The sequence below is a fragment of the Falco naumanni genome, assembly GCF_017639655.2.
Source record: "Falco naumanni isolate bFalNau1 chromosome 21 unlocalized genomic scaffold, bFalNau1.pat SUPER_21_unloc_1, whole genome shotgun sequence".
Classification (NCBI taxonomy): Eukaryota; Metazoa; Chordata; class Aves; order Falconiformes; family Falconidae; genus Falco; species Falco naumanni.
The window spans coordinates 320,007-340,688 of record NW_024427348.1 but is presented as its reverse complement, the minus strand read 5'-3'; the positions used below and the strand labels follow the sequence as shown (position 1 = coordinate 340,688).

General features: G+C 45.7%; 1 protein-coding gene and 1 long non-coding RNA gene across 2 annotated transcripts; both read left to right on the top strand.

Moving 5' to 3' along the window:
- Positions 1-666: 666 nt before the first annotated feature.
- On the top strand, positions 667-3,390 carry LOC121081932. The gene is made up of 2 exons (XR_005825844.1): positions 667-909; positions 1,863-3,390. It is a non-coding gene; the product is annotated as an uncharacterized LOC121081932 (long non-coding RNA).
- A 9,960-nt stretch (positions 3,391-13,350) lies between these two features.
- Positions 13,351-20,235, top strand: LOC121081925 (ankyrin repeat domain-containing protein 26-like). Its single transcript, XM_040581278.1, has 4 exons — positions 13,351-13,420; positions 17,970-18,196; positions 19,038-19,187; positions 20,193-20,235. The coding sequence occupies exons 2-4, from the start codon at positions 18,066-18,068 to the stop codon at positions 20,233-20,235; spliced, it is 324 nt and encodes a 107-aa protein (XP_040437212.1). The 5' UTR covers positions 13,351-13,420; positions 17,970-18,065.
- The last annotated feature ends 447 nt before the right edge of the window (positions 20,236-20,682 follow it).

Below are 20,682 nucleotides of genomic sequence, written 5' to 3'. Positions count from 1 at the left end.
TGGACCCTGTGAGCAGGGGTTGGCCGAGTTGTTTACAAATTATTGTTGCTGCTGCCTTATTACTTGAAGAAACAAATCGTATTACCTTTAATGGAGAAGTTGTCCTATATGCACCTCATAATATAAGGGGGGTGCTTCAACAAAAAGCAGAAAAATGGCTTACAGATAGCTGACTGCTAAAGTATGAGGGAATACTCATAGAATCTCCAAAACTATCCCTAAGGACTATCGAAGCGGTTAACCCTGCAGAATTTTTATACCCAGGGGAAAGTACTGAGTTAGTACATAATTGTCTTCAAACAATTGAACAACAGACACGCATTAGACCAGACTTAGAAGAAGAAGAACTACAATGTGGAGAAGTACTATTTATAGATGGGTCATCACGAATAGTGGAAGGTAAACGATTGTCTGGATATGCCATCATTAAGTTAGAGAAAGGAGAATTTAAGACGATAGAATCGGGCCCCCTAAGTGCCAGCTGGTCGGCTCAAGCCTGTGAGCTGTATGCATTGTGGAAAGCATTAGTGTCACTGAAGGGAAAGGATGGAACTATATATACAGACTCACGCTATGCGTTCGGAGTAGTACACACTTTTGGGAAAATATGGGAGGAAAGAGGATTCGTTAACTCACAGGGAAAAGAACTGATACACCCAGAATTAATTCGGTGAGTTCTGGGGCCATTAAAAATGCCGAATAAAATAGCAGTTGTACATATAAAGGGACACCAGCGAGGTACAAGTTACCAAGTTAGGGGAAATAATGCAGCTGATACAGAAGCAAAACGAGTGGCAGGCAATTATAGTACGATTTTAACTATACAACAAATACCTGTTAGTAAAAATTTGAGGTTTGAGTCTGCAGAAAAGGAAAAACTAGAACAAATGGGAGCTAAGGAACAGGATGGTAAGTACATATTGCCAGATGGGAGAGAAGTTTTACCAAAGGGGGCATAGCACTCGAAATATTTTCAAAAATACACAGTAAAACACACTGGGGAACCCAGGCGTTAGTTGATCATTTTAATCAACTGTTTGCCTGTATAGGTGTATATAATGTAGCAAAAGCAGTTACAGCAGCCTGTGAGACTTGTCAAAAAGTAAACCGAAACAACATGAGGCAAAAACCTCTTGGAGGACGTTCCCCAGCATACAGACCCTTTTCACACATGCAGGTGGATTTTACTGAATTACCTAGGGTAGGGCGTTACAAATATCTCTTAGTACTGGTAGATCATTTAACACATTATGTTGAGGCTTTTCCTACCTCCAAGGCAACTGCTAACCAAGTTACTAAAGTGTTACTTGAACACATTATACCTCGATATGGAGTACCTGAAGTAATCGACTCAGACAGAGGAACACACTTTGTGTCAAAAATTGTTAAAGATCTAACAGAAAGCTTGGGTATTAAGTGGGAATACCATACGCCATGGCATCCACAAAGTTCGGGAAAAGTTGAAAGGATGAATGGGGAAATCAAAACTATTCTAACTAAATTAATGATAGAAACCAAATTATCATGGATTAAGTGCCTACCCATGGCACTATTAATTCTCAGAACTAGACCCCGAGCGGATGTGGGAATATCAGCATTCGAAATGGTGTATGGAATGCCCTATAGAATTGAAAGCCCACAAACAAATATTTTAATTCGAGACCGTGCAATTAATGAATATGTTTTACAATTAGCAGAACATCGTAACAAGCTTTGGGAACGCGGACTGATTGTGCAACGACCCCCGTTGGACTTAAAAATTCATAATCTTAAACCTGGGGACTGGGTATTGGTTAAAACGTGGAAAGAAGAAACCCTAAAACCCAATTGGGAGGGACCTTATCTTGTTTTGCTTACAACAGAAACAGCTGTCCGGACTGCTGAGCGTGGATGGACTCATGCCAGTCGCATTAAAGGCCCAGTGACGAGACCCCACTGGAAAGTAATCAGTACACCAGGTGACACCAAGATAACATTGAGAAGATAAAGTTATGATAGAGATTTTACTTGATTATTTTGACGCATTACCTTTTGGTATAAAGTGTGTATTGTTGTTTACATTTGCTATAGTTATCTCGCTTTTTATCTATTATATATGGAAATGTAAGAAGTGTAATTGCTAAGCTCATGCAGCCACATGATATATGCATTTTGGATATACGAATTAGGTGTAATAATTTGAACTGCAATTGTTATCCATTTGCTTATTTTAAATGTAAGGTATGCCAGGATAAATGATGGACACACTGTGAATTCGGATACCCTCCGGCAGGAGTTTGCACACAGTGTTGGAAAAATTCAAAGAACTCTCACTGAGTGGAGACTAAAACAATTAGAGTCTGAAAAAAAAAAATTAAAAAAAATTTATTCGGGAATCCCAAGAGTGGTGGGAAATTTTTGCTAAAGGAATAAACCCTCAATATTATTGTTACCACTCCAACGAACCAGTCCCCCTTTATAGCTGAAATCTTGGCTATAAAATGCAGAAGGGAAGTACTAACCGTGTTTTGCTTTGCCCCATTAGTTAAAGCTGCAAAGTGGGAAGCCTATATAAACAGGCAGAAAGCCTGAAGCAGCTGTTCTCCTGAAGAATTCCCTTGCTGCCGAGAAGATGATACACCCCGTGGCTCGAAGCAACCGAGTCGACGGGCAAGGCAGAGGAGGAACAAACTGTGGAGAAAAGAACCAGAACAATGGGACACTAAAGCAACAATGGCCGAACTTCCCCAGGACTGGTAAAAATATACTTAAATTGGCAAAATTGATAGACACCCTTTTTCCTGGTATACTGTTAGTTTTGTTACTGATAATAACCAAAGCAAAAGGGGGAAACCCACATGAACCATTTAAGTGGGAACTAATATCTTGGGAAGGAACGAAAACAATAGCCACTTTTAGCAACCCAGGGCCACCTGAATTCGTAGTGAAACTTTGTGATTTAGTACCAATACCTTGTGAAAAAGGACCTCCATTTTATTTATGCCCGGCCTCTGGACAGCCTTACTGTCATTATCCCGGACACTATTATTGTGGTTATTGGGGATGTGAGACAATAGCCTCGGGCTGGACAGTAAAGGCTCCTGATAAATATATAAAAGCAACCTGGACTCCTAACGGATGTGTACCTGAACAAACAGGTGTAGATCTTACAGGTCTGCGTGACGTGGATTATGTAGCTCCACGTAACAAGAAAGTCTGTACCCGCATCAAATTTCAAGTATTGCATCCCCTAGAAGACGAATGGTTAGTAGGACGAACATGGGGAATACGTGTCTATGCAGGAATTCCTAAAGATTGGGGAGGGCATTTTCTCATAAGAAAAATTAAAATACCACATGATTCACTCCCTGTTGGGCCGAATAAAGTATTGAATTCACCCACTTTCCCTAAGAAAAAGATTGTCCCCACAAGTGTTACAACCACTCGTCCAAATTCCCTATCAGTAACAGATAGGACAACTAATGACACGGTGACTGAGTCCTCTTTAGTTAGGGATTCAGGAGTGTCAGAATCCAAAGACCCCTTATGGGATTTAATGCAAGCCTCTTATCGTACCCTTAATGAAAGCAAACCAAATTTAACTAAGGAATGCTGGTTATGTTACAATGTTAGACCACCATATTTTGAGGCAATCGGAATACCAGGTAGGATTCAATGGTCTAGTGGTTCAAACCCACAAGGATGTCCATGGGATGACCAGAAGAACCATACGCAAGGAATTACTATTCAATTGGTAACAGGTCAAGGAAAATGTATAGGTACAGTGCCCGAAAAATATCAGCCTTTGTGTAATCAAACAATCACTAAATCTAACATAAAGAAACATAAGAATCAAAATGACAAATGGGCTATCCCGACACCAGGAGCTAAATGGGTTTGTTCAGACATCGAAGTAACGCCTTGCCTATCCCTAAACGTGTTTAATCAATCTCAGTTTTGTGTACAGGTGATTATTGTTCCTCGTCTGATTTATCACACCTCTGAGGAGGTGTTACGCCACTTTGAAGGAGACCTGGATAGACAAAGACGAGAGCCAGTTACAGTGGTAACCCTAGCTACACTGCTGATAGCGGGCGGAGTTGGAGCAGGTACAGGCATAGCCTCCCTAGTAAAAGGTCAGGAATTACAAAATTTGCAGATGGCTGTAGATGAGGATTTAGCAAAAATAGAACAATCTATCCAAAATTTAGCCAATTCAGTAAAGTCTTTATCAGAAGTAGTGCTGCAAAATAGAAGAGGATTAGATCTACTGTTCTTAACGGAAGGAGGGTTATGTGTAGCTCTCAATGAGGAATGTTGTTCTTTTGCTGACCATACGGGAGTAGTCCAGGACACCATGTCTGAACTCCGGAAAAGGTTAGATCAACGTAAGAAGATTCGTGAGGCGGGCAGGTCATGGTATGAAAACTGGTTTAATGTTTCACCTTGGCTAACTACTTTGTTGTCTGCTTTAGCAGGACCGCTTATTATGTTGATTCTGGGACTTATATTTGGGCCTTGTATATTACGCTATATTTTACACTTTATTAGAGAACGGTTTGACATAGCTAAATTGCTTATTTTAACTATGAGGTCTAGGGCAAAATATAAGAGTGTATCTATTAATGAGGATGAAGATTGTTGCGAATGCGTTATGCCACGTGAAAATTGTGCCTATTGTAATTGTGAGGTATTACCTTGTGAGTGTTATGATAAATGTTGGGATTGTGGAAAAAGATTTGTTCGCAGTGCCGAGAATGAAAGTAACGGCTAATAAAAAATAATAGGAAAAAAAAAAAAAAAGGGGGGGGGATTGTAAGAAACTATGGACTAGGATATTGTTTATTAAGATTTATGTTAAGCCTAATGTAAAGACTAGGCAACAAAAGATAAGATAACCGCCAGATGTCCAGGATGCCTCTTGTGAAAGATAAGATAACCGCCAGATGTCCAGGATGCCGCTTGTAAAAGAGAAGATAACCGCCAGACAGAAACAAGACAGACGACCCCATATAAAGATATATGAGTGAAGGGTTAACACCTCCACTACTTCATGAACACGAAAGTAAAAAGTATAAAAAAGGACTGTTTAAACTGCTCAGGGTGGCAGTTGGCGGAGCACAGACTCCCCTGCCATCCAGCGCTGTCTTTGCTCATATTCTACTTGCTATAATTAATAAAATTTTAATTGGATTATGATCCATTGTGGTCTCAATTTATAACACCCTTCTAGGCAGGGTAAGAGTAAAGTAAGATTGATACACTACTGTATGGAAGTTTGGGGTGGGAAACAAATTAGGGGCGACCACCTCTACTGACCAGTCTTCGAGGCATCTGAAGACTGGATATGCCAGGCTTTGAATATATATGTGAATTCAAAAGACCCTTTTTGCCTGGAGGAAAGTGAGTATGCTTCCTTATGGGTAGGGTCTGAAACTAGGGCCCTTTTGTTCCCGTTAAAAGAAAACAAAGGGGGGAAAAGAAGAAGAAGAATAGAAGTGAGGATGAGATCCCTACCTCTCCTTCTCCGTATATACCTCCACCGCCCTCCCCTCCCCCCCCCCCCCCCCCCCCCCCCGCAGCAGCCCTTACCACCTCCCTCACTCCCCTCCCGCTGCTATCTAGACCCTGTGAAAGTGTTAAAGTATTGGGGTGAGTTTGTACAAAGCCCTGTAGCCCCTCGAAGGTGCGGCTGAGTCCTGCGGGACGCATGGCAGGGTGTTTGCTGTTTGCCTGCGAAGGCATGGTATGTAAGAACGCAGACTTAAAGCAACAAGGAGCAGATTTGCATTCAGGGTGAGAAAGAGTTAAAACAGAAGTGCTGTAGCAGAGGCAGGCTTGCATAACCTGCAGAGCAGAGCAGGAACAGCATCTCCTGCCCCGAACCCTTCTGATGGTGGGGAGGAGGGGGTTGCTGTTGCTGACAATTGAGCAGAAGGACCTGACAATGTCACCCCAATTGCTGCAGCATTTGCAGCGCAACAGGACTGGTAACGGCCCCTCTAGGGCAGGCAGCGGGTCTGAGGAGAGTAAAGGTGAATCTCTGATGGGGAAATTTAGATGTTGGAAAGTTGGTTGTGAATAGGACTGGATAAAGGTTTGAGTTGATTTTTACTAAGGTAATCGTGATGTAGAAAAGTTGATAGAAGGAACAGGGGACGTGTACAGAAGGTAAGAGAAGAAGAGCTGGGTCGTGCTGAACTGGTAGAGGAGATGAAGCAGAGACCGAGGAGGAATATCAGGCAGACGTGAATGAGCATATTGTAGGGAAAGCGGACACTGGAAGCGAGATTGCCCTGAGCTAAAGAACCAGCAAGGGGTTCTGGTGAACTAGGGACTAGGAAAAATGAGGTGGAATTTTTAGTGAATACAAAACCAACTTATTTGGTGTTAAACTTCAGTGAAAAGAATTTGTTACAGTTGTGGGGGCTGCTGGCCACCAGGAAAATATCCTGAAACCTTTAAAGTACAAACTAAGAAAACAAGTAAGAATGCCAAATTCACCAAAATCTTTAAGTGGAAAAGAAATCTTTAACCAGGCATATCTGGAAATAAATTCCAGGTAAGGAAAAAATGCTTTACCTGTTACAGTAAAAATGATAAGGGGAAGGCCTGCCTAGTTCAGGTAAAACAATATCCCTTGCTCAGCAAGGCTGTGGGGAATATTGGCAGAAAAACTGAAATAAAATACACTCTGTAGCAGTTCTACTAATGTAAATCTGTGTGTTTTACCGTGACGGTGACTTGTTATGGGATGTGCAGATGACACTCTGCAGCAGCAGAGGAGGCAGGAAAGGAGGAATTATCCTTAATACCAGATGGTAAAATCCAAACTGTAAGTACAGATCAGGAGCCAAACTATTCTAATGATTCTTGATTACCTGCTAGCCGAAGAAGGAAGTGTTTGTGGTAAATTAAATGTTTCCAATTGTTATTTGAAAATTGATGGCAATGGTGAGGGAGTTAAACAAATCACATCAGAGACAGGGAAGTTAGCCCATGTTCCCGTCCGAACTTGGAAAGACTGGAATATTGACTTGTTTTCCTGGCTTCTCGGGAGCCCCTGGGTAAAACGAATCCTATTTTCTTATGTGGTTTAGCCACCTTATTGTTTTTGCCATGTGCTGTTCCATGTTTTATAAGATTAATTCAACATGTTATAACTAACATGCAATTTGCTACTATGATTTCATCCAATGGCGTTAAACAAATTCGAGTAGTACGCCGAAATGTACAGTCGACAATACAGATTATATAGTTAACACAATAACAATTTAATAGCAAACAGGAATCTGGGAATAATTAACTATTAACAATTCATACAACAATGTAGGCTGATGAAGAATACAAGTAGAATAGCAAAGAAAACAACCATCAGGAATGCACAGACGAGGATGTGGTAACGTCTTTTATACTTTTCCACCTCCGCCATAAGTTCTTGACGTGTGACAGCAGAAAAACGCACCCTCTGCCTAAACAATGAGGAAAAAAAAAAAAAGGGGGGTTTGATTCCCCTTTATAATGAACCATACAGGTTAGACGTTTAAAAAACACTCACCTTACGGGATGTTCAGAGGGGGAAATGCGCACTCCAGACCCTTCCTCCCTGGCAGGTGACGTGGCGGTCTGATGGTGAGAAAACATTGCATCAAAAGCAAGGACCTGTCATTTGGCCATAGTGCCATAAATGTTACCATTAACAAACTTACCGGAGTGGTAAGCTCGGGAAATGGGTCCAGGACTTATCTGGACACTCAGCAGCCATCTTTTATCGTGTATGCCTTTGAACATGCGCATGCGCAATTTTAAACCCCACAGAATGTACTGGAACAATCTGGAAAGACCGCGCATGCGAAATCCCTATAGTCTAGCCATGGTAGTGACGCATATATATATATATATATATATATATATATATATATATATATAAATGCTTAAAGAAACTATAGTATTTATAGTTCATTTATTACTTAAGTGGAATGTATAGTTATAAGTGTTGTTTTTAGGTTTTGTTTTTGTAGGTTATTATTATATGTATTACCCAACCCTTTTGATTTATTTTGAAAACTGTGTGTTAGATGTAAATTCAATGAATCATTTGACAACCAGTAAACAACAAATAACAATTTCTTAACAAACATGAACTAGAAGTTGAATAACAGAATAACAGTCCAGCAAAGTCTCATGTGAGGTGGAAAACAGGCTTCTTCACTCGTGAGTCCAGCACAGTCCTGAATAATGTCGGGGTGGTAACTCCATCTGTTCCCTCCACGATAGTCTGTGTCTGGTCCTTGGTATTTTTCTTCACGAGGTAACGAAAATGAACAGAAACAAATAACAAGTCACATGGTAACTGCTGGAGGTCAACAGTTTTCTTTTGTTTATATAACAGTCTCTCGCACTCTGCTTTGGTATCCCATGGGTTCCACTTCTCGGGGCGGATTGCGAGGAAGAGATCGCACTCTTCTGTACTGGCGTGACCAAAAACACTCACAAAAGCACATACTGATGGTTACTGTAGTCACGATGAGACAAAGGCTGAACAGCAAAACCGTTCAGAGTGTGTCGTCTCCTGCTCCCATCTTTTCCAAAATGATAAGGATTGTTTGTGGCGAGACAAACGAATTGGTCCGTGACCCTCCTGGTCAAGATTCAGGCTAACGCCCTGACCAAAACTGCACAATGAAAATGCATGCGCAGCCTAACCTTAAAGGGGCATGAAAATTTACCCCTTTAAATGCCCACCTCTTGGCTCTTGATTCTTAACCCCCACAAACAAACCTTATATATGCTAAGAAATGTTTTATTGTGCTTTGTTATGTAATCCTGTTATGATAATGTTTTGAAATTAGCTTATGACATGTTTGAGTTTTGAGTTGTTAGCTAACGTTTGTTAGGGATTTATAGTTCTTGTTAGTCATTTGTAGTTATTGCCTGTTATTGTTTATTGATAATGGTAAATGGGTTTAATGCTTAGATAAAGATTGTTAACCTCGTTTGTATAGTTGGCAGAATCTTTTCTCTCTCTCTATCTATGCCACCCACGGAGCAGCAATGTTGAGCCACGGGGCGGTGTGAAGGACGTTATTGGGACATCGCTATCTGTCTCACCGTTGCTGGCTGACTGCAAAACAACACAGAGACGGAGATACCCGAATCACCCAGAATAGGAGATCTCCGGGGAATACCCTGCTTAAAACACCCCACTTCCAGACATTTATGTTAGGTTGTTTGCCGATGTCTAAATTGTAATAGAGATTGGTCCTGTGTTTCTTTTAAGAGACAACCTTACTGTATGAAATGTCACAATGATTCGATACGTACCAGGGGACCAGAGGATCAAGTGGAAATTCGTAAATTATTTTGTGGATGGGAACTGTCAGTACCTGAACTTTGGGAAGTACATGAAACAGACTGGTACAGAGTTTTAAGAAGTGTACTATAAGATTCGCCTGGAAACGGACACAACAACCAAACAGGTGGAAATATATTTAAGAGATAACTAACTCTTTAGACCTTGGAAATTATTGACAGGATAACAGCAAAATTCCCCTCAAGACTACCTGCTGCTGCCGAGAAGATATTGATATCCCGTTGCTCTCTGCAAAAGAGTAGACGAGGAAGGCAGAGAGGTACTGAACAGTGGGGAAATGAAAGCTAGTATCCTATTAATGGTATTGATTACCATGACTTTAAAAAAAAACCAAAAAAATGAGCATTACCCTTCAATTGGACCTTAGGTTGATGGGAAGATTCAATAGAAGTTCGGTATAACGTGACAGCCGGATCCCCAAAATTCCAAGTTAAATTGGAAGATTTAGTCTTTTATGAACTAGACCCACCCGGTTGACGAGAAAGAGCAATAAAACCTTTTTATCTCTGCCCCAGTTCGAATCCAGGGAAAAGCTATTGCAATTTCCCTAATCACTATTACTGTGCATATCGGGGATGTGAAACCATAGCTTCAGACTGGGACGTAGCCATTAAAAATAGATTCTTAAATATAACATGGGGACCCGGAGGATGCAATCCGCCAGCTCCTAGCTGGGATAGACACGTAGAGGACCCCCATCTTGGCAACTGTAAGCTTGTTATGTACTAGAAATCCTGCAGCCTAATGACCACGGATGGCTATTAGGACGAACCTGGGGAATAAGATATTGGGAACCTGGAGCTGCTAGAGGGGTCTCTTCTATCTAGTTCCCCCAGTCTCTCCCCAAAAGGCAAGTCGTCCTGCTCCTGGCAAAGTTTGATGGCCCTCCACTGAACTCGCTCACAGATGAAAGACCACTCTCTCTTGCACTGGGGCCTCAAAATTATACCCAGGGAGCTGGACACAACCCAGGGACTGCCAGGTAGCAGCGTACAATCCCCTTCCTCAGTCCCCTGGTTATGCTGCTCTTCATACAGCCCAGGACACCCTTAACCTTCTCAGCCGCAGGGCACCCTGCTGGCTCATTCTCAGCTCACATTCTGCCAAGACCCTCTGGCTATTCCCAGCAAAGCAGCTCTCCAGCCAGGCAGCTCCAGCACGTGCTGTAGTAAACCGTTGTTCCTCCTACTCTGCTTCCATGAAGGTACGCTTGCCAGACTTCTTCTGTCACTGTTCACTCAGGTCACAAACAGAAAAATGCAGGCACCTTCCTACCATGCAATTTGATGTGCACCATCACTCCCGTCATGTAACATGGACACCACAATTTTGCTTAGAAGATAAGACTTAGATGTGGATGCAGGAGAGCTGTGACACCTCCCCTGTGCACAGCACAGGCTGAATGACCAGCTTTTCTGGTCAACTGCATCTGCCTGAAAGCTGGATATTTACTGCAGGTCGATACTTGAGCATATTCAGGTGAGGGAACAGCTGGGGAAATGGTAGGTGAAGAACTAATTGCTTAGGGAAAAGGCTGCTTATTCCGTCTGACGTGCGGAATTAAACTCCGTAACTCGGGGTAAGTTATAAAGCGGGGTGTTTATTGCGGTGCCGGGTGCAAGGGGGGTCGCTCCTCCTAACTTGCACACGTAGTTTTACTCACGATACATATTTACACAGTGAAGTTGGTTAGTTCTGCCCAAAGCCTACACCTACGAGCTAATTATCGGTTAGTTGCCTTCTCGCTGCAGTTTAAAGGTAGAGTTCATTTTAAATTTCCTCCCCATACTCCCCGGGCGGGGGGGTTCACTCTCTTCGGGGGGCCATTTGAGTAGGAGGTCGGGATCTCCCCCACCACAGTGATTGTACCCCGGTGTCCTTGAGCCTTACCCCTTCAGCAGCCCGTTTTCTTCCAGCAGCTCGCAGGCCCCTGCCAGAGGCTCCGTATTCACAGGCCGGTGGGGCTCAGCTCCCCCTGCCCTGGCTGCCCCCCGAGGCGCTGAGCGGGCGAGCCCCAGCCCTTCTCTGCAGGCAGGGAGGCTCCTGCCCGCCTGCCGGTGGCTGCTGGCCCCGGGGCGGCTCCTGCCTGCAGCCCGGCTTTCGGGGGGCACCGCGCTGTCTGGGGTCGGGGGGCACAGCCCTGAGCGCTACAGCTTGCCTACCGGAAGGCAGAGCCGCTCGGCGTTAAGGCCAGCGTAGTTTTTGCATGTGTTTGGTCATGATTTGGCTTCCGGAGAATAATGCTTTTGAGGTGTGATGGCATGAAATCATGATTGAAACAGAGCAGGCATTTGCAGGAGAAATACCAGCTTGGGTGTAAGTCGGTGAACTGTTTTGCCTCTCCCCAGCATTACCGTTGTTCGTTGTTGGAGGGAAATCGGTCGTGCCAGAGGTATTGTTAGAGTTTACCTGTCCAATGAAATGCCAGAGACTGGCCAATTAGAAAATGTGATTTATTAAAGCAAGCGACAAATAAGCAAAACAGCGCTGGGCGGCCGGGGAGTCTCCTGCTCCACCAACGGGCGCGCAAATTCAAGCAAGCTGAGCAGCTCTTTTTATCTTCCCCGAGGTCGCTTCTGACACCCTCAGTAGCCCCTCTGCTGCTTCTGTTATCGTGGTTTCTTGCCAGACAGGACGTTCCCATGTTTGGTGTAGCAAGATCACATTGTGGACATGTCTCTTCTTGTTAAACAGGAAGTTCTTAAGACCACCACAACGGGTTCGTTCCTCTTGCTTGCCTTGGTCGATCAGCAAATTGCCTTTAGTTACTTATTACAGTACCAGCCCAGGAGAGAGGGGAGGCTGCTGCAGCCCCCGCCCCGGCTGCGGCCAAGGAAGCGTGTTCCAGTGGGCACACGCGTGCCGAGCGGGCATGCCCACCGCACACACGTGTGCATGCAGTGAGGGTCAGCGCTAGGTTATGCGGTGTGCATACCCGCACAGGCAGGCAGAGGCAGCCCCCAGCCCCCGGTGCCTGTAAGCACGCTGCAGGGGGCTGCGCTTTTCCAGGCCCGGGTGGGCAGCGGGGCCCGGGGGGCAGCGATCTCCCTCGGGCTCTCGGCAGAGGAGCTCGGCAGCAGCCCGGGCTGCGAGAGGGGGGGCGGCGGGGGGGGCGGGGGGCCACCCGGGGCGGGGGGCCACCCCTCCCGGCCGGCGGGCGGTCCGGCAGGCGGTGCCGCGGGCTGGAGCGACCCCGCCCGCCCCTCCCTCGGGGACAGCCGGCGGCTGGAACCCGGTGGCCGCCCCCCGCCCCCCCGCGCCGCGGTGCGCTCGCTGCGGGGTGCGCCGGCGGGGCCGCTGTGCCCGGGCCGCAGACCCCGCACGGCAGCCGGGGAGGGCTCCGCCGTCCCCCCCCCGCCCTGCCCGGGGGCGGCTGCGGGAGCGGCGCGGGCGAGCCGGGGGAGCTGCGGGTGACGGGCGCCCCCCGAGCGGTTGCGGAGGACGGGAACGACCGCGGCAGAGGCCGCGAGTGCGGCGTGAAGGTGCCGGTCAGCCGGAGCCGCCTCCCGCGGGGGGGCCGGGCTCGCTGCCGGGTCTCCGCGCGGTCGGGGCTGTCGCTGCCGAGGTTCGAGACGTTTCGCCGCCGCCCCTCGCCCCGACAGGCTCCTGCGACGGCGGCGCTGGCCGTGCCCGGCTCGGGGCAGGCGTTTGCCAGCCGGAGACCGGACCCCTTTTCCGGGAGAGGCCGGAGCGAGGCGGCGAGCGCCGGGGAGCGCGCAGGGAAGGGAGCGGGCAGCCCTCCGCAGGGGGCGAACCCGGGGGCTGCGCTGCGGCTCCGCACTCGCGGCTCCGCCTCAGCCGCAGGCAGCCCCCGCAGAGCCGCCCCCGGCCCCGCGCCGCGCCGCGCCGCAGGCAGCCCCCGGCGCCCCGGGAAGCGTTGCGGACCGACGGCTTGCACATCGGTGGTCAGCAGAAGGCAGCCCTGCGCCTTAAATGGCGACGTAGAGAAAAGATGTGTCTGCAGCGAAGCACGGGAGAGGGTCCGGAGGACAGAGCGTGTTGCAGGCGCTTGGCAGCACACGGCCTCGGGAGGGGGAACAGACGCCATGGGTCAAGCTGGGGCATAAGGTAAGCTCAAGGAGAACCAGTTGGTTAATGAGACCAAACAGAAATGACTTGAACCGTGCATGAACACTTGAGTGAAACTAAAGACCGCTGTGCCTTTAAATGGGGACGAGGCTCGTAAGACCCAGTGAGGAGTAAGTGTGACTAAAGGTCATCGTCAACGGTTTTTCCAGGTGTATAAAGTATTTTCCTGTCGCGAAGAGCTGTGCTAGCTTTGTGGGTTTGCCCCCCAGCTCCCATCCCCGCAGAGACGCGTGCCTGGTCCCTCGGCCGTGCGGGTGCTCGATCCGTTGCACGGCGGGCGATGGGATCCGGCCGTTCGACGGCAGCATCAGGTCCCGAGGAGACGGTCGCTGCCAGCCCCGGCCGGGCTCGGCGCTCGGAGGGGCTGCGCGACGTCCCGGTGCGACATGTCCCTTCCCGGGGCTCGCCCCCCGTCTGGGTGCGAGGGGGGGTGGCGGCGCGGCGGGTGGCGGGCCTGCCGGGGTGGGAGATGCGGCTCCAGGTGCTTTGCCCGCCGGCCCGGACGGTGCTTTCGCCTCTCGTTACGCGTTCGGGGGAGGCAGGAGGGTCGCCGTTACCGTCAGCGAGCCCGTGCTGCCGCCGCTGCCCGGCGTCGGGGCTGTGTGGCATCCCGGGGTGGCGGGGAGCGGAGCGATGCGCCTCGTCTTTGCAGGGTGCTGAGCTGCCCTTCCCCGGGGCCAGGGCTCGCTGCCGCTTCCAGCGGCACAGGATTTGGTCCCGCAGCCTCAGTGTGAGGGCTGGATTTTCGCGAAAGGAGGAGGAGCTGCTGGCACCTTCTGTACTGACGGGCGGCTTGATTTCTTGCCGTGCTTTTCGTACATCTTTAATAGCCCGGTGGAGTACAAATTGTAAAGGAAACTTCATACGCAGAGTTTTAGAGTTTGAAGAGAGATTATTCACCCTCTAGCTGTCGTGAGGTTTCGCCTCTCCTTCCTGGCAGGACTGATCTTCCAGTTAGAAGTGAAACAAGGTCAAACGGTTAAAAAAAAAGGCTTCCTTCTGTCAGGGCGAATCTAAATCAATCAAATCCCCGGGCACCAAAGTGTGTTGTGTAACAAATGGGAGTGCAAAGGTAAGCACGTAGCTTTGCGTGTGCGAGAGCAGTTGTGGGACTTCGCTGTAAATTCTAACACCTTGCTCTTTGCGCTGTTCTGCAAATTTGCCTGGATTTTAAGTATGGACAGAAGAGGGAGAGAACGAACATATGCATTTGATTTGCTTAATAGAAAATATCTTGGCAGAAACACATGCTTGTGCTGTGTATTCTGTTAAGAGTTTGGCTTTTTAAAATGCTCATGTGTTCTGTCTAATGAAAAGCTGGTAGTATCTCCCATTCACCTAAGAATATGTTCAAACATAGCTTTGAGATATGCTGCTAATCACGTTAAGAAAAACGTATAGCTTAATATCAAACTAGCTAAAGTGCAGTCACTGGGGAATATCTCGGTGCTTGTAAACTTTAATTTAAAGAGTGCTATGAGGCTGGATTACCCGATAACCAGTACAATTGAAACAGCAGTATACCCCCTCTTTTTTGAAGGAAGACTGTAGGTCGTTTTGAACAGCATGGAATCATAGAATCATTTAGGTTGGAAAAGTCCTTTAAGATCATTGAGTCCAGCCATTAACCTAACACTGCCAAGTCCATCACTAAACTGTGCCCCTGAGCACCACATCTACACATCTTTGAAATGCCTGCAGGGATGGTGAGGCCACCCTGAAACTTCCCTGGGCAGCTGGTTCCAGTCCTTGACAACCCTTTCAGTGAAGAATTTTTTCCTAATGTCCAATCTAAACCTCCCCTGGGGCAACCTGAAGCTGTTTCCTCTTGTCCTATCCCTTGTATCCTTGTTGGATCTGGTAGAAATGATCCCCAAATGGCAGAGTGTAAAGGATTAATTTAAATTCCAGATTCTGGTTGCCTGGCATTAGCAAAAATAAAGCTTTTGTGTTATTTCTCTTAACAGTTAAAAATTAGATGCAGGAAAAATAAAGAGAAACACTAAGTACTGAATTCCCCCCCCCCCCCCCCCCCCTTTGCATTTTGGTAAGACAGAACTAATTTGCTCTCCTGTCTGCTGTGCATCCTGGTTCTGAGCTAACCTTTTCTATGCCCTAGATTGTTATTAGCCTTGCTTGCTTATTACTGAAAGATTTACTTTCTAGGACTCCTTTTAATTCCATTTGGTCTTACACTGCCTTTTGTCTTAAATGTTATTTTTTTGTAGTGTCCTTTGAAAGATTCTTGGCCTTTTCTAACCCGGGACAAATTTATAGTAGCCTGGTCGAGTTTTCCTAATCATTAACGATCTTCCCAGCAGGATATGTTCTTTGTCTTCTTCCTAACGTGATTCAGGACATACTCTGTTTTAAAGTGCCCTTACCCTTGAACCATTGTGCTGGGATTTAGTGTATTAACCCAAACTCTAGTAGATTTTTCTTGAGGCTTTTCTGTGTCACTTTGCACAGCACTCATAAGATACCTGCTGTCAAAGTGCTTGCACTTTAGTAATAACACCTTGGCATTGTTAAAGTAAGTATGTTTAAATTTTCCTTTGGCCGACTCATCTGTTTTAATTCCTTAAGTATTCGGATTTGTTCTGAGACAGGTGGAGGAAAGGAGCACTTGTTCTTTACAGAGGATGAAATAGCAGAAATAAATGTGTAAATAGGCATGACCATTAGGCCATTAGGGGTGTTTCTGTGGGTATGTCTGCTATGCCCAGAATGGTGTAAGAACAGTAATCCGCTTTGCAAATTTGGCTGTATGACCATATCACTATGTTTAGAGGTGCAGGCATCAATAGATGCAAGTGTTTTCACAGAATTAAGAAAACCATCTTGTCCATGCAGTCCAGCCATAAATGATGCACAGAACAAGAAATGATAGAAAAAAAAAATGTCTTTTCAGACGCATATGAGCAAATAGAGTATTCTGTGCTGTCCTGTACACGCATGTGTGTACATGTATTCGTAGCCAGTGAGTCGTGGCTCCTAAGCCTGATTTAAAAACTGAATGAGTTCATTATAATCCCCTCCCCCCCCCCCAAAAAAAAAAAAAAAAATCTGAGGAATCAATCTAATCTGCTTTACTAAATGAACGTGTGAAAGTGCTTACCAGGGATAAACCTGGGGACTCTACATATTTCTCTCCTTTTCCTCCAACAGAATGACATCACCTTTGAGACAATAAAGGAGTTAGAAGAGGAGCCAGTGTGTCCCATTCAGTATTCTCTGTGTATCTGTGGGCACCGCTTCCCCTGTTTGGTTCCTGATCTAGACGGGAAGGACAGGGAGGGTGTAAGGACACTGCAACTCTCAGGGAGAAGATCGGCTTTTGTGCCGGCTTCAGCCAGTTCTGAGCTCTTTGGGGCTTAAATCTCTCTGTGTAAATTCACCAAGTCAGACGCACTGATGCAAGTGCCTGGATGAATGGGTAAAACAGGGCTGGGCTAGCCAGGGTTGGCACGGGCAGCGTGTGCAACACGTAGTTGTTTAGGCAATAGCTCTAATTCAGAGTTACGATGGAGGTGCTGAATGTGCTTGGTTTTGAAAGCACGCAGTGTTCGTTAGCTTCAACGGAAACTGCAGGATCCTGCTGTCCAAATCAATGAAACTGTGAGATACAATCCACTGTTCAGGAAAGTCAGAATATGTTTTTAAGGAAGTCTCTGTTGGGAGGTAAAACCGCTGCTGAAGCGATAGCAGCGATGGAGCGTGTGTAAAAGAGCCTAGGGAGACCCGCAGCCTTCTGGAGCCAGGCAGAGTATTTCCTGTTCACTTTAGCTATTGGTCACGAAGGGAAGATGCTTCCTACAAATTGGGGTTTGTTCTAATGGAAATAGGTGACTTGTGAATAAAGAGGGCAGTGCAGAGTTGTCTTTTTTCCCCGTTTTTGGAAAACAGAATGCATTATTGTTCCAGTTTAACAATAGGTGGCACTTGGTTCCAGTGCAAGTAGTTATCTCTTCATTGCCATAAAAAGAAATCCATAGAACTCTATCGGTTCTGATTCTGAATCAAAGAATGAAAATAGCTTCTAAACAGGGTCCTGACTAATAATTCATGTGCTGTGGTATCTGCATGGTGTGTCTTCATTGCCTTTCACTAAAATTCCTCTTTCCTGTGAAACCAGTTGTGTTTGTGGGTTTGGGATCTTTTTTTCTTTCCTCCCCTTGTTCGCAGTTCCACTTGATTTTTTTCTGGTGGTGTTACAACGAACATTGTGCAGTCCTCCTAACGCTTTGTCCATCAGTACTGTTTTCACTTTTTTCTTGTTCGTGTTTTAAGAGACACTATTGTTTTCTTTCTAAGGGCTGTATTTTTGTTATGTCTTGCATCATGAGTGAATTCAAAGTACTTTCAATGGCATAATACACTTTGTAGTGTAATTTTGTGAAAATGCTTCTCTATGAATTAAAAAAAAGATCATTTTATATTATTTCAGGGGTAAACCCTGAATTAATCAATCTTGGATGTGGTGTTTCTGTCTTCTAGAAATACGTGAAGCTTAACTTTATTTTTATAGGTTAAGAAGGAAAAAAGCAAACAAAGATGTTCAAAAGTGCAGGCCGTGGCAAAACAGGAATGTGTGGATAAATTAAATAACATCACTAATCGGCAAATGAAACAAAAGATTACTGTAAGGAAGAATGCCTGTTTGAAAATGGAGAATGAAAACACGATAGAAGAAAAAGACAAAAAGAGTTTTTCATCTGGGGAGAGCTCAAAATTGATTAAAATGCCAATGAAAGGGTAAGCTGAGGAAATGATCTCTAATTCTTATTTGTAGTACTATGTAAGTGTCTTAGGTTTTCTAATACTGTGGTAGTTGAAGTAGTTTCCTTAGTGGTGAAAGCCATAGTGAGTAGTCCACTGCTTCTCAAAAAATGAAGAAAAATTCTTTTTAGACAAAATGAAGCGCACGATGGAGGTTCAAATTTATTGCCTGCTCTAAAAAAAGAAAAGGGGAAAACAAAAGAAAACGCCCACCTAAATTCCTGTGATTTCCATGTCAACACTGAGGTAAAATGCATCTTCAAAACCAGAACTGAAGACTGGAAAAAGCAGTTATTTTTGTAGGAAATGGCCACCTAGAAAAGAAAAGTAGGAACTTGGGGTTTGCTACTACTCCCTTTTCTAGGTGATTTTAGTGATCTCCGTGCAGTTGGTGTTTTCCTTTTCATTAAGTTAATATGCCCTTCATCAGGAGAGGGGAAAAGATGATATTACCAAACCAATCTCAAAAGTCTAAAGAAGGCACACGTATTTTTATGCAGACCTAAGCAGGAGCTTTTTCTGTCAGTCCCTCAAAGGAATCTCTGCTCTAGATGCTTTCTGTAACGTGGCTGTTGGATATAGTCCAGCTTAACCTGGATCCAGCTCAGATTCCACGTGTCCCCCTCGCTCTAGGGGAAGGGTTTTAAATACTTGGGCATATTCCACGATCTTTACAGTCAAGTCTGTGATTTTATCATAGCTATTTTTTGTCTCGGTTGTTTCTGGACGTCATCTTAAGTATGTCTGTTTCACAGAAATATTTTTTTATAAACCTACTCACTCGGTGTTTTTTTTTCTTTCTTTCTGTGTAATGCAGTAAAATTGCCCTGAATGCCAAAGGTGCAAAGGAAAGTAAAAGACAGCCTTCAAAGCAGAAGGCTCATCAGCAGATGAGCTCTTCCAGTGGCAATCATGGTCAAGTACCGGATGATAGCACTTCCAGTGAAACATCTGAGGATGAAGGAAGGTATGCATATAAGGAATGTTGAAAATAAAACTCACTTAATGATAAAAATTGGCCTGAGAGCTAGAGGCAAGTTTGGGTTTTTGTTGTGTGTTTAAGGTTTTTTGTAAACCTGATGCATATGAAGATTCTTGTTCTTTCGTGTGACCACCTGATGTTCTTTCTTGTTCTTTCTTGTTCTTTCCTGTGACTACCTGATGCGCTTTGTGTTGACAAACACTTCACTTTTGTTTAGAGTGCTTTTGAACATGCTGGCCAAGTCAACAATAAGGTCACGTGCACAAATTCTGATTAATGACATGAGTGTGTGCACAGGCATAGAAGTATTTCATGTGTTTAAAAAGGGCGAGGTATCTCAGTTTTTTCACTGCAGGTATCTCAGGATTTTTTGCCCTGCTCCCCGCTCCACCTTTTCTCTTGCAGCTGTGTACCCTCCTGACTTCTTGCCCACCCTGAACTTACTTGTGTGGGTTGTGGCAAAGTGAGAAAGAGAAGTTGTTGACACTGTTCAGCCCTAGCTAAAAATCTGGTGTGTTACCAACACTGCTTTGGTCAGAAATCTAACACACAGCCCTGTGTGGGCTGCTGTGAAGAAAATAAACTGCATCCCAGCCAGACCCAGGACACCAGAGAATCCAAAATTACAGTTCTTTGACCTGTAGGAGAAGGATTCTCATTACTGAAGAGAGCTAAACCCCTGGTATTAAACAGGGAATGCACGTAAGCGTATAGCTACATGTCTGTAGCTGTAAGATTTCTGTCACTTTGCGTGAAGTTTAGGGAACAGTTATTTCAACTATTTGCTTAATATCTTGCGGAAAAATTAGCCTTCCAGTAGACATTAATAGCACACAATAATTGTTTCAGTCTTGGACTATATCTAGCGAAGTTACTATACCAGATTTTAGTTTAATTCAGTTCTGCAATTAAGTTTTCAAAGCAACTGTAGGTATTATTCATAATGCAAAGTAAGCATTTCGGTACTGAAATATATTTCTTGTTTTCTAGACCTGCAGCAACAACCAGGAGTGAAAGGAACGAGGTACTGTAAAACTGTCCCTTCTGAGGGCAGTGCTGGCACCTCTGTGGGTTGTGTGGCTTGATTTTTAGGCTCTGTTGTCATAGTGGGTGTTTCCAGGTGGCGTGTGGCTCTTTGAGTCTGGAGTGCTGGCTTGCTTTCTTAGCCCCGGGGGAAACCCTGTGGGTCCTGCCATGAGTTTCTCTAAGGGCTGCCGTGTTTTGGGGTGAGACGGGCAGGGCTGTGGCTGTGCTGAAGCTGGGAGGGTGTGTTGGAGGCAGTGTGGCTGCATGCTTGCTGTGGGCGTTGCACGCGTTCCCTGAGCTGCTGTTGGTGCTTGGAGAGCAGGCTGTGCTAGCCAGGCACCTGCAGCGCCTGTGCCCAGCAAGTGCAGGGAAGCGCGGCTGGTTCCAGGTGCCCTGGGGCAGGGGTAAGTGGGAGCTCCCTGCTGAAGCCGTGAGCTTGTGTGGTAGCTGGGCA

What these genes read in the sequence shown, in the direction of transcription:
- LOC121081925 (XM_040581278.1), top strand. Translation starts at nt 18,066, where the DNA reads ATGAAACAAAAGATTACTGTAAGGAAGAATGCCTGTTTGAAAATGGAG. An exon ending in ATTAAAATGCCAATGAAAGG is followed by an intron (nt 18,197 to 19,037) that starts GTAAGCTGAGGA and finishes TGTGTAATGCAG; the next exon opens with TAAAATTGCCCTGAATGCCA. An exon ending in ACATCTGAGGATGAAGGAAG is followed by an intron (nt 19,188 to 20,192) that starts GTATGCATATAA and finishes CTTGTTTTCTAG; the next exon opens with ACCTGCAGCAACAACCAGGA.